This window comes from Micropterus dolomieu, linkage group LG18 (genome assembly GCF_021292245.1).
Source record: "Micropterus dolomieu isolate WLL.071019.BEF.003 ecotype Adirondacks linkage group LG18, ASM2129224v1, whole genome shotgun sequence".
In the NCBI taxonomy this organism is placed as follows: domain Eukaryota; kingdom Metazoa; phylum Chordata; class Actinopteri; order Centrarchiformes; family Centrarchidae; genus Micropterus; species Micropterus dolomieu.
Window position 1 is genome coordinate 22,217,425 of NC_060167.1, and position 13,231 is coordinate 22,230,655.

A 13,231-nucleotide genomic window follows, 5' to 3' on the forward strand; every position below is an offset into this window, starting at 1 on the left:
CATCATGCTTTGGGGGTGCTTTTCAGCCAAGGGGACGGGACAACTCCATCGTATTGAGGGGAGGATGGACGGGACCATGTATCGTGGAATTCTGGACCAACATCTCCTTCCCTCAGTGAGAGAGCTGAAGATGGGTCGAGGATGGGTGTTTCAGCACGACAACGACCCTAAGCACACCGCCAAAGCAACAAAAGAGTGGCTGAAGAAGAAGCACATCAAGGTTCTGGAGTGGCCTAGCCAGTCTCCAGACCTGAATCCAATTGAAAATCTTTGGAGGGAGCTTAAAATTCGAGTTGCCAGGCGACAACCTCGGAACCTGAATGATTTGGAGGCTGTCTGCAGGGAGGAGTGGGCCAACATCCCTGCCGAAATGTGCACAAACCTTGTCACCAACTATAAAAACCGTTTGACATCTGTGCTGGCCAATAATGGCTTTTCTACAAAATATTAACATGCTGTTTGTCCAGGGGGTCAAATACTTGTTTTTCCTCATCAGATGGTTATCAATTTTTATAAATTCATATGATGTGATTTTCTGGAATTTTCTTTGGGATTCTGTCTTTCACTGTTAGAATGTACATATGATTAAAATTATAGATCGTTGCATTCTTTGTAAGTGGGCAAACCTGCAAAATCAGCAAGGGGTCAAATACTTATTTCCCCCACTGTATTGTGGATATATGGATACATATTTTAGCATAATTGTCTTGCTAATGGAACATTTCTTAGAGCATACAAAGGGTTGTATTTGTCCATTTGCCCTTACAAATGTCATCATACTATTAACAGCTTCCAGATGTATTTATAATTCATGTTCAGCTGTTGTTTCTTGCGTCAAACAGCTCTATTAGTTTGACAATAAACATGTCTTCGGTCCAGTAAAAGCAGATTAACAGTGTTGTAATTTTCAAATTCTGGATTAGCTCTTGGTTTATGGGCATTATAAAGAGAGGACTGAATTGTCACTTCTTTGAATAAATGTAGCTCTGACAGTGTGGAGTTTGCTACCCTCATTTAGTATTCTTGCAGCTGAAAAACGATCTCAGTCTCTCACAGTAAAACTATATATCTCAGAGTTTATGTGCGAATTCATTTTAAAATGACTCTTGCATTTTTCTAGCTCCGCAGGTGAAAGTGACACAAAAGACACTGATTACAAGCAACTTTCCAGCTGCCTAGATGAAATCTAAATGGATTGTTTTTAGCTGTGGTCCAAAGCATTTCACAGACAGGTACCTGCGGCTGAAAGTCAAGAAGCTCTTGCCAGCCATTTCCCTTTTCTGTCCTCCACACAGGTGTCTGATCTGAAGGTGGTTGTGGACAGGAAGGACACGCCGCAGGTTCCTACAGTGCAGAAGGCAGAGAAAGGTGAAAAGGGAGACAGGGGTGAATCTGGACCGAGAGGACCATCTGGTGCAGATGTGAGTATTACAAAGGGAATCTTGGAGGCTTAAGAAAATTTTTTTAAACTTGATGAAGACCACCAGTAAGATCATGGCAAGTCCAGATGGTGCACCACAATTCAATGTTTATTCATAAGTCTAATCAACATTATTAGAAAAAAAATTATATTTATCTCATTGCACCAGGGGGCTCGTGGTGTTCCAGGAGAGAGAGGAGCAAAAGGGGACCAGGGAGAGCGAGGACCCGTGGGAGCAACTGGGCCTATTGGAAGAGCCATTGGAGAACGAGGGCCAGAGGGACCCCCAGGGCCTGCTGGAGAGCCAGGCAAGCCGGGAATACCGGGAGTTCCTGGGCGAGCTGGGGAACTGGGGGAGGCTGGAAGACCTGGAGATAAGGTGAAGATGAGAGTGGAGTAGACAACTGAAGATTTTTCAAGGACTCAACATTATTCTGCTAATATCATGTATATCTGTATTTCAGGGGGAGAGAGGAGTGAAAGGGGACAAAGGGGAGACTGTAAGTGCTTGTTACATTGACTATGTTTACTTCATCCACATGAAGGTAGTTTTTGTGAACGGAAAATTTCCTCTGTTTTTTCAGGGCACTAGCGGGGCAACGGGACCAGCCGGCCCACCAGGTCAAAAGGTGAACTCCTTCTCATGCTCGTTCTGCTGTAGCGTAACCATGGAGTCATAGTAAATAGAATGGAGTTCATACAGTAAATATTTATTTGTGTGTGTGTGTGTGCTGTAGGGGGCATCTGCTGACTCAGTACTGATTGGTGCGCCTGGGGCCCGAGGCCCTCCAGGAGTTGCAGGACAGAGAGGAGAGCCTGGTTCTGCAGGAGCACCAGGACCTAAAGGAGACCGGGTAAGATTCATGTCCGTGTCATATGTCATGTCATACACTGTCAAATGTGTCTGTATGCAAATTAGCTACTTTTAATGTGTCTAACAGGGTTTTGCGGGATCTCCTGGTGATAAAGGAGACAGAGGAGAGTCTGGAGAAAGAGGACGTGATGGCTCGCAGGTGAGCTGGCTCAAGGTGTAATCTAGAACATTGTAAAAATTGCAAAGAGAGCGAGAAAATCAGGTTATGAATTTACTGATTACCACACATTTTATAAGAAGCAATCTGTGGTTTGTCATTTCAGGGACCACCAGGAGGACCAGGAAAACCTGGTCAGGATGGGAAACCGGTAAGTGTGAAGTACTGACAGTGAGATAATGTCCTATTTATGGTGAAGTTGAAATTGACAAAATTGTGCTTTTTTTTTTTTTTTTTTCCACAAAGAGCATGATATGGTTATGATTTTCTTGGTTTAGTGTTTAGTGAATATTTCTTTCAACCGTCTTGGTGAGTGTGATTTTTTTCTTATGAAAGTAACAATATATAGTTAATCATATCTAGTTAATAATGTATTTATAATATTCTTACTTATTGTGTATTTGTCTTTATAAATGTATAATTGTGCTATGTAAATAAAGGAGTATTAATGCATACGAAAGACACAATGCACTTGCTTACCTTATATGAAACCAGTAGGATTCCACTCAAAATCAGATCACAGTGATGACTCAAAGCCCAAACATACTCTGTAATGTTTTATACCATATGTTAAGATTCCTTGGTTGGGTCAAGCATAAATGTGAGGAGATGAGAGATATTAAGCACCTCCTCACACTTTTTGTTTTCCTTCCCTCCATGTTGGAGCAGGGCCCAACAGGGCCCGCTGGTCCTCAAGGCCAACCAGTGAGTAACCAGCAAACCAGCAAAGGGACCTTCTCTTAGGCTTGCTCTTCAGAGTAAACCACTGGGTTGGCTGCAAGCACTAAGCTGATGGAGCTCTCTTTTCCCCCTCTTGGGCCAAGGCTTCATAGATCCTTAGACAGGAATCTTTTGCAGCTGGCTAACACCTGGCTAACACCTGACTCTTCAAACTCCCTCTATTTTCTCAAATGTGCCTTATCTCTGTCCATTTCCCCTCTTCCAACTGTTCTCCTCCCACCTGTCCCCCCACCCTCCTGTCATCCACCTTCTTCTGTCTTTCATCCTCTCCAGGGCCTGCCTGGGTTTCCAGGAGTTCTAGGCAGACCGGTAGGTTCTCTGCTGCTGGCTGGCATGCTTGAGCTGTGGAGGAGGGAGGGCTGGGAGAAACTGTCCCCGTGGAATCGGATACAAAAGGGAGGAGGGGGAATGGACCAAAGCTGTAGAGATGCTAGTGGTCTTTAACTTAGGCAGCAAGTAGTATGAAAGATGTCTAGGCATTTAACAACAGGAGACTAGCAGCCTATCACGAGGGTGCATGCACCTTCAGGCAAATTTCACCACTTTAATCTTAATTCATTTGTATTGGAAACATCCTTCTGGGAGCTATGTGTCTAGGATAAAAGTCAGACCTTGATCAGTTCATCGTGAAATATTAATCAAGACCACCTGTACCCATGTCAAAAGTTGAAGTTTTGAAGTTGAATTTTAAGCGTGCAAAGCTCTCGCCATGATCCAAATTGGGTGTACTCCAAAAAGTACTGTGTTGTTGATTGGCTTGAGTCTGCTTATCGTGCATGCAGCTGTGCCTGCTGTCTGTGCGCTTATCCCTCTCACAGCACTGATTTTTCAGAGCTTACCATGTGAGTGTGTCTTTTTTTTGACATTTTTTGATCTCCTGTGTTTGTATTGTCCTACCTGTTGTCATGAGTCAGTCAGATGTTTATACATTTGTATATTTGCGTCTCCTAGGAAGACACTCTTGTCAATCACTGACATTGACGTCAGTGTATTATTTATGTTAACTCCACGTTGTCCATTGAGTACTTAAGAAAAGTATATACTTTTTTACATGCTCAATTTTATAAAACATATTCATGCATAAATATGTTTCCTATGTGGTATGTATTTGTTTGCTTTGCGTGGGGACTTCCTGGAGTTTTGTCGTCACCATTAGGTTGCCACACAACCAGACAGAGACTCCAGGAAGTCATTAATGACAAACATTAATCTAGCTCTCGTCAAGCCAGCTAATAATATCAGAATATTCCTTTAAAATGTGGCCTTTGTGCACTTTTAGTAAATATTTTATGATGTGGCTGTATATAACTATCTATTTTGCTTCTAGGGAAACCCAGGAGAGCCTGGCATACGGGGGCCAACTGTAAGTATCACAAACGATGTAGCATGCATACACGTTCACACTCTGCCATTAACAACAACAGTTTATATGTTGGTGATTTGTGTTTCAATTAGGGCCCCATGGGTCCCAATGGGCTTCCAGGTCCACCAGGTGTGAAGGTGAGTTGACAACATCTCAGTATGCTACCTGTTACAGCATATACTGAAATTATTTTGTTTGTTACTGGCTGGACAAAGTCATAAAAAGTTTGTTTTTCTCAGGGTAATCAAGGAGAGCCAGGTGTTGGTGTCCAGGTAAAACAGCCTCAGTGGTATTTTACTTTTTTTTTTTTTAAACAAAAGATTCAATTGCCCTTGTACCTAGTTACATAACAATCCAGACTGTGAAGTCATTTTGTGTATTTTCTGAGCTTATTTGTCCTCTCTGCAGGGTCCTCCTGGTGCCCAAGGGAGCACAGGTCTGCCAGGACCACCAGGTCCACCAGGAGCTGTAGTAAGTGGTCCCATAAATCACGTCTACTCCTCAGGGAAAAACTGCGTTCATGTTTTCTCCTGAAATTTACCGAAAATCCCCCTGTGTGTCTATCACATTGTGTTCCCTCATACCATTGTATTTATTTGTAACCTGCAGGGTCCGCAGGGCCCCCCAGGACTCTCAGGGCAGGTGGTGAGTATTGTGGCTGCAGAGTGGAGAACAGTGAGGTGTAAAAACTGAAACATTTTTTGAGCCCGAGGCATTTCAGTTATAACTGAAGAACTGGGAAGGTAACTAAATAAAAATGGCAAAACACATGCACCAAGCTTTTGTTGATAAATGGTGGCTTCAGCTGCGTTCTGTGTTCATAATTTGATACAGAACATGATTTGTTGTACCTTCAGCTGAAAAATAAGCAATGCCTTCAGTAGTGACTGTTTTAACAAACATTTCTACCACCAAAGGCAGTTGCATTTTTGTTGGAAATAGTTGGCTGTTTGTGTAGTAATATCTCACTGTTAATAATTAATAATTATATTACAGTAATACTAATAAGTGAAGACCTCATTAGAGTAGATTTAATACGCAAATAAACTGGAACATCCCTGCTCCTGTTTTGAAGAATCTGACACAAAATACAAACACTTTAGATCTAAACCTAGGGGGAAAAAACATTTCTTCACAACCCATTTATATTAACTGATCCATATTAACTGGGATAAAAGACACCTCATTTACAACCTTCGTAGTACACCCAAATCTAAATGTGACTGCATGTGCTTGTAATTAATACATATAGTGATGTATGTGCTGCTCCTCAGGGTGAAGCAGGTAAACCAGGAGTCCCAGGAAGAGATGGGGTGCCTGGTAAAGAAGGAATACCTGGATTACCAGGAAAGCAGGTGTGTGTGTGTGTGTGTGTGTGTGTGTGTGTGTGTATGTGTGTCTCTTTATGTTCCAATGTTTGTGTTCATGTAGTGTGCGCTGTGCAGTTTTTATCAGGTCCTCCTCTGTGTCATCATTGTGCAATTTGTTCCTCAGGGCATTGCTGGACCTCCTGGCCAGTCCGGCTTAAAGGGGGAGCAGGGAGACAGCGGTCCTCCAGGGAAGGTGAGAACATGTTTCATCTACCAAGCAGCCTCTGGCTAAAAGGACCGTCAATGAAATTGGTTTTGTTGTTGCTTTTACTGCCTCCAGAATGATTTGTTGCCTGAAGTAACTGAAAAACCTTCCTGTAGTGCTGTTATTAGCTTCCTACTTTGAGTTTTCATCTGATGCACAACACTAGGTGTCTTCCTTCAGGGCTCGCAGTCAGGCTGCTGTTGTTTGTCCACCTAGGGCTGCGGCTGCACGGTGCTCCAGATATGTTCCCTCGCAATGTGCTACCTAGGGCTGGGCGATATGACCAAAAAGTCATATCCCGGTATTGTTAGGCAGATTTCCGGTATAAAATAGATATCGGTATTTTCTCCTAAACGTGGGGGGGGGGGGTTAGCAGCATGTTTTTACTAGCTTATTTGTTATTTCACCGTTTTAATTATACTTATCACTCACTGATTGAATTTCCCTCCTTCAGTTTTCGTCACACTCACAGACCTAACGTACCTCTGCTGCAAACACGCCATTACCAGTACAAGCTCAACTCGCCTCGCCTCGACTCTACTCAGTTTGGCCGTGCTCCGTTTGCCATTGCACAGTGTACCCGGAGATAGCACCCTCAATGTAGCTGGTCGCCATGGCAACAAGTCGAGGCGAGTCGAGCTGGTACCATGCAGTGGAAAAGGGGCTTTAGCGTTTCTCTCTCCCTGTATGTCCGCTTCGGTGACTTTCTTCATCAGTAGTAGGCTAGACTGTATAAAGTGACCGAAAAAAAAACTTCTGTACTTTTCCTCCGGTAATTCCCTTTACAGCAGCAGCTGAGCTGCATGTTGAGGAGGCGTGTTGACGATGTAGCCTATCAAAACAAAACCAACGTGGTAGCTAACAAATAACATCTGACTGGTGTGTTCACTGTCGCCTACTGTAACCTGGGTAGACCGACAATTTACTCAACATCACACTATATCGGTATAAAAGGTATTGTCTAATTTCATGGCTCTTTTGAAATTATATTGGTATACCTCCCGTACCGATATATCGCCCAGCCCTAGTGTTACCTTTCTTAAAGTTAGCTGGGAGTCACACTGTTAGTTGCTTATATGCCTCTGCTAACTGTCTCTATAAACTCTTATTATTTCAACTCTGATATCTCTGATTCGGCTGCAGCAATGTGAACCTTGAGGCTGAAAGAAAAGGAACACCATGACTTCCCAAAGTGAAAACAACAGGATATAGACATGTTCTGTCTGACTCTGTTGATGAGGGGATCTGTCAGTAGCCTGTGGTTAAATCCAGTAAAGTCAATATACCATGGGCAAAGCGAAGTCGTATGAGGTGTTTAATGGTCATTGAATTCGGAAATTGTGTTCTACATTGCAATGTCAAACACGATGCGATGATAGAGTTACACAAACAAACAAATCTCCTGAGCAAGGTTTTGCTTCCCAATGTGCGGCCCTCTGGTTCGACCACTTACCTCTAACCTGGGGAAATGTTTAGATGCGGTTTATGAATATCCTGGTGAAAACACTATCTGGACTGGAAGGTGAGAATAGGTGTATATGAAAATGCTTTTTAAATATATGGTTCATTAAATTCTCTCAATGTTCATACCAGCCAGAAACAGGAGACATATCTTCAAACCAAATAAAATAAAATGAAATGGTGTCTGTCAGTGAGCTACCTCCTGTAATATTATAGTAAACATCCCTGGTCAGTTCGTGAGTTTTTTGTGCTGGTATTGGGCAGTAATTTGAGAACTTCTACTCTCGGTGCAAGCTGTCACAGTGAGATTTCTCTGTTATACGACTGTTATTGATTGACATTCATAGAGCAAATTCTCTGGCACTTGCTGACCCAGTAAAATTAGTTTTCACATGTCTGAAACCTATCTAGTCTCTCTTTCTTGTGTTCACACTACCATCACAGGCCTCTCTGGTGCAGTTCAGCTCTTTTTACATTGATTGTAGATATATGGGGGAAAACTCTGTGGAGCTGTGGAGGCTTGTGAATTTTAACTAAATCCTTGCATAAATGTATGGATATGGATTGTCTCTAGTGTTCTATTAAAGCACTCCACCAGCCTGTCAGTCTGTAAGGGGTCTGGATTATCTTGTATCTCTTCATATATATGTTGTTGCATATATATTGTACTATTCCTGGCTGGTAAGAATCTCATTTGGGACTTGATACGGTTTAACAAGAAAGAGAGGCTGGAGAACACTCTTGAATGATATATTCTGCTATGCTAGTTCAAGATATTGTCTTGAGAAGTCTCACAACCAGCACAGAAGAGGCAAAGCAGAATGAACTAGATGTTCAGTGTTCAGTTCAAGACCTCTACAAATTGAATTTCTCCTTACAATATACAAGCATCAAAATATTGGGTGCAAAAGACACTTTTCCTGAACTCCAGATAATTTGTCAGCGCTGCTTGACCTTCAAATGGAAGCTACCTTACCACTGACACTGACTGCTAATGCCTGCCAGTTGTCTGTATTTGAATGACTGCAGACATCTGTTAATAGGGATTGGCTCTGCTTGACAAAGTCTGTGCCAATTATGCCGATGAGGATCTCAGTTAAGCTAGATGACAGAGAAGGTCACATGCATGCATAACTTTCTCTCTGCAGGGCTTGTCACATCATCAGAGTCTAAATGACTTGTGTTTTTATTTCCAATATCAGTATCATTACGCTGCAGATACTAACACCAACTAGAACAAATTTATTGTATAAACAATTATTAAATTGCAACTAAACTATAAGTAACTTGTAAACTATTAGTAACCTATGTGTGCACCTCACCTTTTATTTTAAAATTAAATGCACTGTACTGCTTTAGCTTGTGCAACAGATTCCCCCTCGTCTGAGCCATGAGCAGTCAAACATTTTAGCCTGGAGCACAGCTTTTTGTAATGCAGAACATCAGGTTTGCTGCCAAATGTCTTAATGACAATAGTAGCACACACATTTACAAACTGTTAACTCACAACAGCAGTGTTTTCTAAGCATTTTTCTAGGAATTCAGTGACTCACTTTGTACTTGTACACACTTGTACAGCTGTTTCACAGATGAAATGTCCGTTTGGAAGTATGTAGAAAAGCTTGAGCTGTTTAATTAAGCATCCAATGCACATGTTTATTCAACCATGGAAAGGTGTTGGTCATCCACAATGAAAAACATGTTATCTAGCTGTTCTCCTCTCATATGCTAGAGTAGCTCTTTACAGCAGGTTGCACAAAGTGTGGATTTAAAAGCTTTTAAATGATCTCTCAGGGAATATATTTCCTAAGCTCCTATCATATTGTAACTTAATTATTAGATAGAGGGGTGTGATGTTGTGATCACAGCATAGGGTATGCGTCATGACTGCGATGCCACCAGACACCCTGTCCTATTTTATGAAATAAAAAATAAACTCATTATTGGCTGGAGCTTCTGGTTTCCAGTTTTGTACTTTCTCTCTGCTGGTAAAAAGTATCTGAGAAAAAGACACAAAGATGGGGCTTGCTTGTCACATGCTCGATATTCGCTGCCATTGCTGCCTGCTGTATGTGATGTTGACATGAAACGTGACAGCTCTGTCACTGCTGACAGCCTTAGGTTAAGCACCTTGGACAGAGCGGTGGTGACACTGTCAGTGAGTTCACTAGTTTGATAAATAACCAGACAACGCTGGTCCATCTGCTCAGCAGCCCTACCATTTGTGTACACACACACACACACACACACACACACACACACACACACACACACACACACACACACACACACTGCATTTTCCTCCTCCACAGCATCGATGGACTTTCATAACAGACACATTTGAAGCTTTCTAAAATATATCTGCAAGGAATTGTTTGGTTCTGTTCTTTCTGAGTATATGAACTAGGTCCTCCACTTTACTTCATTTACTCATTCTTGACCCAGACAACTTTTCTCGAACGTGTTATTCTGCCAAGACAGAGAAATGTGGGATTAACAATCAAGGCCTAGTGTTTCTTTTAATATTGTCTAGTACAATTGAATAGTCATATTATTAACACAAGCCTTTTGTGTCTGAAGCATGTTGTTGTAAGACCTTTGCCTGCTACAGAGCAGAAAACACTTTCCATGGTTCCAGTGGTTAAGCAGGAGGAGTTGGGCTGATATGCTTTTAAGCGCACATTTGTGGCTTTTCATCAGCAAGAACTCATAGTATGCTGCACAGGTAATTACTATTATATTCTCCATTTTCTGACCTCTGACAGGCTGTGGCTGGACCCCCTGGACCCAAAGGAGAGACAGTGAGTCACTGCTATTGGCATCAGTAGAAGTAGCTACATTAATCATATTTCCATTGTAGCTGTTGACTGTTCAGTACAAGTACTGAATGTAGATGCATAGTATACTCAAGTACTATTTTATTGTTTTATATATATGCACGCACGCACGTGCGCGCGCACACACACACACACACACACACACACACACACACACACACACACTGCAGCTGACAACTTCTCTTATGACTAATGCAGGGCCCTCCTGGTCAAACACTGCCAGGCACAGCTGGAGAAAGAGGCGTACCTGGAGAAAGGGTGAGTCTGACTGAAACACTTGCACCGAAGGCTTGCTCTCAACCAGGGACACAAGACTGGGAAAATGTTGCGTGCTTTTTCATTCAGTCATTCAAACTGTATGATAACTTCTGTCTTTCAGGGCAACAAGGGAGACAAAGGTGCTGCTGGCATCAAAGGAGAGAGAGTGAGTACCATCATGCTGCAGAGCAACACACATACACTGAACAAAATTATATACGCAACACTTGTTTTTGCCCCCATTCATCATGAGCTGAACTCAAAGATCTAAGACTTTCTCTATGTACACGAAGGCCTATTTCTCTCAAATATTGTTCACAAATCTGTCAAAATCTGTGTTAGTGAGCACTTCTCCTATGCCGAGAAAATCCATCCACGTCACAGGTGTGACGTATCAAGATGCTGATCAGACAGCATGGGTATTGCGCAGGCAAAAACAATTTACTGTTAACGTAACATGTTGACAACTTGTTATCTGTTGTCATACTAGGGAGTGGCTGGTGAATCAGGAGAGCCTGGAGAAGATGTAAGTAATCAGCTCCTACTGCTTGTTTTCTGCATTTATTCTGTGGTGTTGAGCCTCACGTGTTGTATTACTGAATGTGGTTTTGATGTGTACATCTATCTTCACATTGTTAACTGACAACGGTGTAATAATGCCACCATTACAATACTACTCAAATCCAGCAAACATCCAGCTGTGTGCATGTGCAGCATTGATATTTAACATGTGTCTGCTCGTTCATGCCAGTATGTTTTAGTGGTATGACATTTCTGTTATCCAGAAATCACACTAAAATGCAGGAGATATATGATGATGCAGTGTATTCTGGGGTTTTGTGCCTTTTTTTTTTTAGCCACACATTTTAAACTGGGATTATTTTTTCAAGCTCTTTCTTTCCAAAGCCAGTCCAATTATTTAATATTATATAAATCAACCATTTTACTATCACAGTGTGATTAAAGTCTCCAGACCTTCTATCTGAAAGTGTCAACTCTCCTCTGATGCTTGAGGTTTTGATTATTTGTCGTCCTTGAGGTTAGCGAGGCATGTTAACTATAAGGACAACCAAACGTTTCTTCAGCATAATAATGAATGTCAAATGGATATATGGGGGACATGCAAGAAATTACTATTTAGACTGCAACTGCACATTGGTATTATTATTATTATTAATATCCATTAAAAAACAATAATTCATATTTTTTTCTGTTCTCTTTTCAATACTGTATCAGTAATTCTTATTTTCACATGTGTTTTTCATGCAGGGGGCACAGGGACCTGCTGGGCCCAAAGGAGATAAGGTGAGCTACTGTCATGTGTTTTATTAATTTACCTGAAATCAAACCCAGTCCATGTGACAGTTATGACAAAATGTGTGTTGCAGGGAGAGAGGGGCATAGGACAGGCAGGTCCTCCTGGTCGGGTAGGGCCTCAAGGTTTAAAGGTGAGTATCAGTTGGTGTGTTTTATCAGATGTGCCGCAGATCAAAATCTAACTGTGACCTATTTTCAGGGAGATCAAGGCCTTCCTGGTCCAGCTGGTCCTCCAGGGCTACAGGGAAAGCCAGGTGACGCTGGGCTGCCTGGCCTGAGAGGAGAACCTGGACAACAAGGACCTCCTGGACCACAAGGGGAGAGGGTTGGTGGAGCAGCTGATTGTTGTGTAATGTATGCTTTCAGTCTTCACTTTTGTGGTATGATTTTCAACTATTAAGGTCTCATTTTCAGGGTCTTCAAGGCTTTGCAGGCCGTGCAGGAAATGTTGGACCCCCAGGTCCTCCTGGACCTCTTGGACAGGCAGTAAGTTTGGAGCCTGTTTTTGTTACATTGTGATTAGTATTAGGCTATTTTCAGTGTGGTTTCCAAAATCAAGTTTTTAAAAAGTGATAGGTCAGAGAGATTTATATGATCAATACTTTGTTTTCTAGGGCACTCCTGGTACCAACGGGGTCAAAGGGGACAAGGTGGGAATCTAAGCAGACACATATTTCTGCCTACCTGCTAAAATATTAAAGGAAATTTTGAAGGCTGTACATATAATATCTGTTGCCAGGGGGAAGTTGGCGTTGGAGTCCCTGGTCCCAGAGGAGAGAGAGGAGATTCGGGGCCCAGAGTAAGACATGGGTTCCATCACTATATCACTAAAGATGTGATCTAATATGAGTTTGTATGATAGAAACTAAAATCAGTGTATTGTGTGCTTTTTTTCTGTCCTGTCTTAGGGAGAAGAGGGTCGTGCTGGCTTGGATGGGGAGAGAGGACCAACGGTAAAAAAAAAAAATATATATACTGCTCAAAAAAATAAAGGGAACACTTAAACAACACAATGTAACTCCAAGTCAATCACACTCCTGTGAAATCAAACTGTCGACTTAGGAAGCAACACTGATTGACAATCAATTTCACATGCTGTTGTGCAAATGGAATAGACAACAGGTGGAAATTATAGGCAATTAGCAAGACACCCCCAATAAAGGAGTGGTTCTGCAGGTGGTGACCACAGACCACTTCTCAGTTCCTGTGCTTCCTGGCTGATGTTTTG

The 13,231-nt window shown here is 42.1% G+C and overlaps 1 protein-coding gene across 1 annotated transcript in view; it reads left to right on the top strand.

The window, feature by feature from the left end:
* The window catches only part of col7a1 (collagen, type VII, alpha 1), a 65,708-nt gene that overhangs the window by 34,966 nt on the left and 17,511 nt on the right, over positions 1-13,231 (top strand). The window contains exons 73-98 of the mRNA XM_046076279.1: positions 1,296-1,421; positions 1,590-1,799; positions 1,885-1,920; positions 2,005-2,049; positions 2,158-2,274; positions 2,362-2,433; positions 2,558-2,602; positions 3,466-3,501; positions 4,520-4,555; positions 4,648-4,692; positions 4,795-4,827; positions 4,964-5,026; positions 5,165-5,200; positions 5,830-5,910; positions 6,050-6,118; positions 10,357-10,392; positions 10,627-10,686; positions 10,808-10,852; positions 11,177-11,212; positions 11,956-11,991; positions 12,075-12,134; positions 12,203-12,328; positions 12,418-12,489; positions 12,618-12,653; positions 12,743-12,802; positions 12,912-12,956. Coding sequence (XP_045932235.1) covers positions 1,296-1,421; positions 1,590-1,799; positions 1,885-1,920; positions 2,005-2,049; positions 2,158-2,274; positions 2,362-2,433; positions 2,558-2,602; positions 3,466-3,501; positions 4,520-4,555; positions 4,648-4,692; positions 4,795-4,827; positions 4,964-5,026; positions 5,165-5,200; positions 5,830-5,910; positions 6,050-6,118; positions 10,357-10,392; positions 10,627-10,686; positions 10,808-10,852; positions 11,177-11,212; positions 11,956-11,991; positions 12,075-12,134; positions 12,203-12,328; positions 12,418-12,489; positions 12,618-12,653; positions 12,743-12,802; positions 12,912-12,956 — 1,662 coding nt within the window. The remainder of the gene's footprint in view (positions 1-1,295; positions 1,422-1,589; positions 1,800-1,884; positions 1,921-2,004; positions 2,050-2,157; positions 2,275-2,361; positions 2,434-2,557; positions 2,603-3,465; positions 3,502-4,519; positions 4,556-4,647; positions 4,693-4,794; positions 4,828-4,963; positions 5,027-5,164; positions 5,201-5,829; positions 5,911-6,049; positions 6,119-10,356; positions 10,393-10,626; positions 10,687-10,807; positions 10,853-11,176; positions 11,213-11,955; positions 11,992-12,074; positions 12,135-12,202; positions 12,329-12,417; positions 12,490-12,617; positions 12,654-12,742; positions 12,803-12,911; positions 12,957-13,231) is intronic.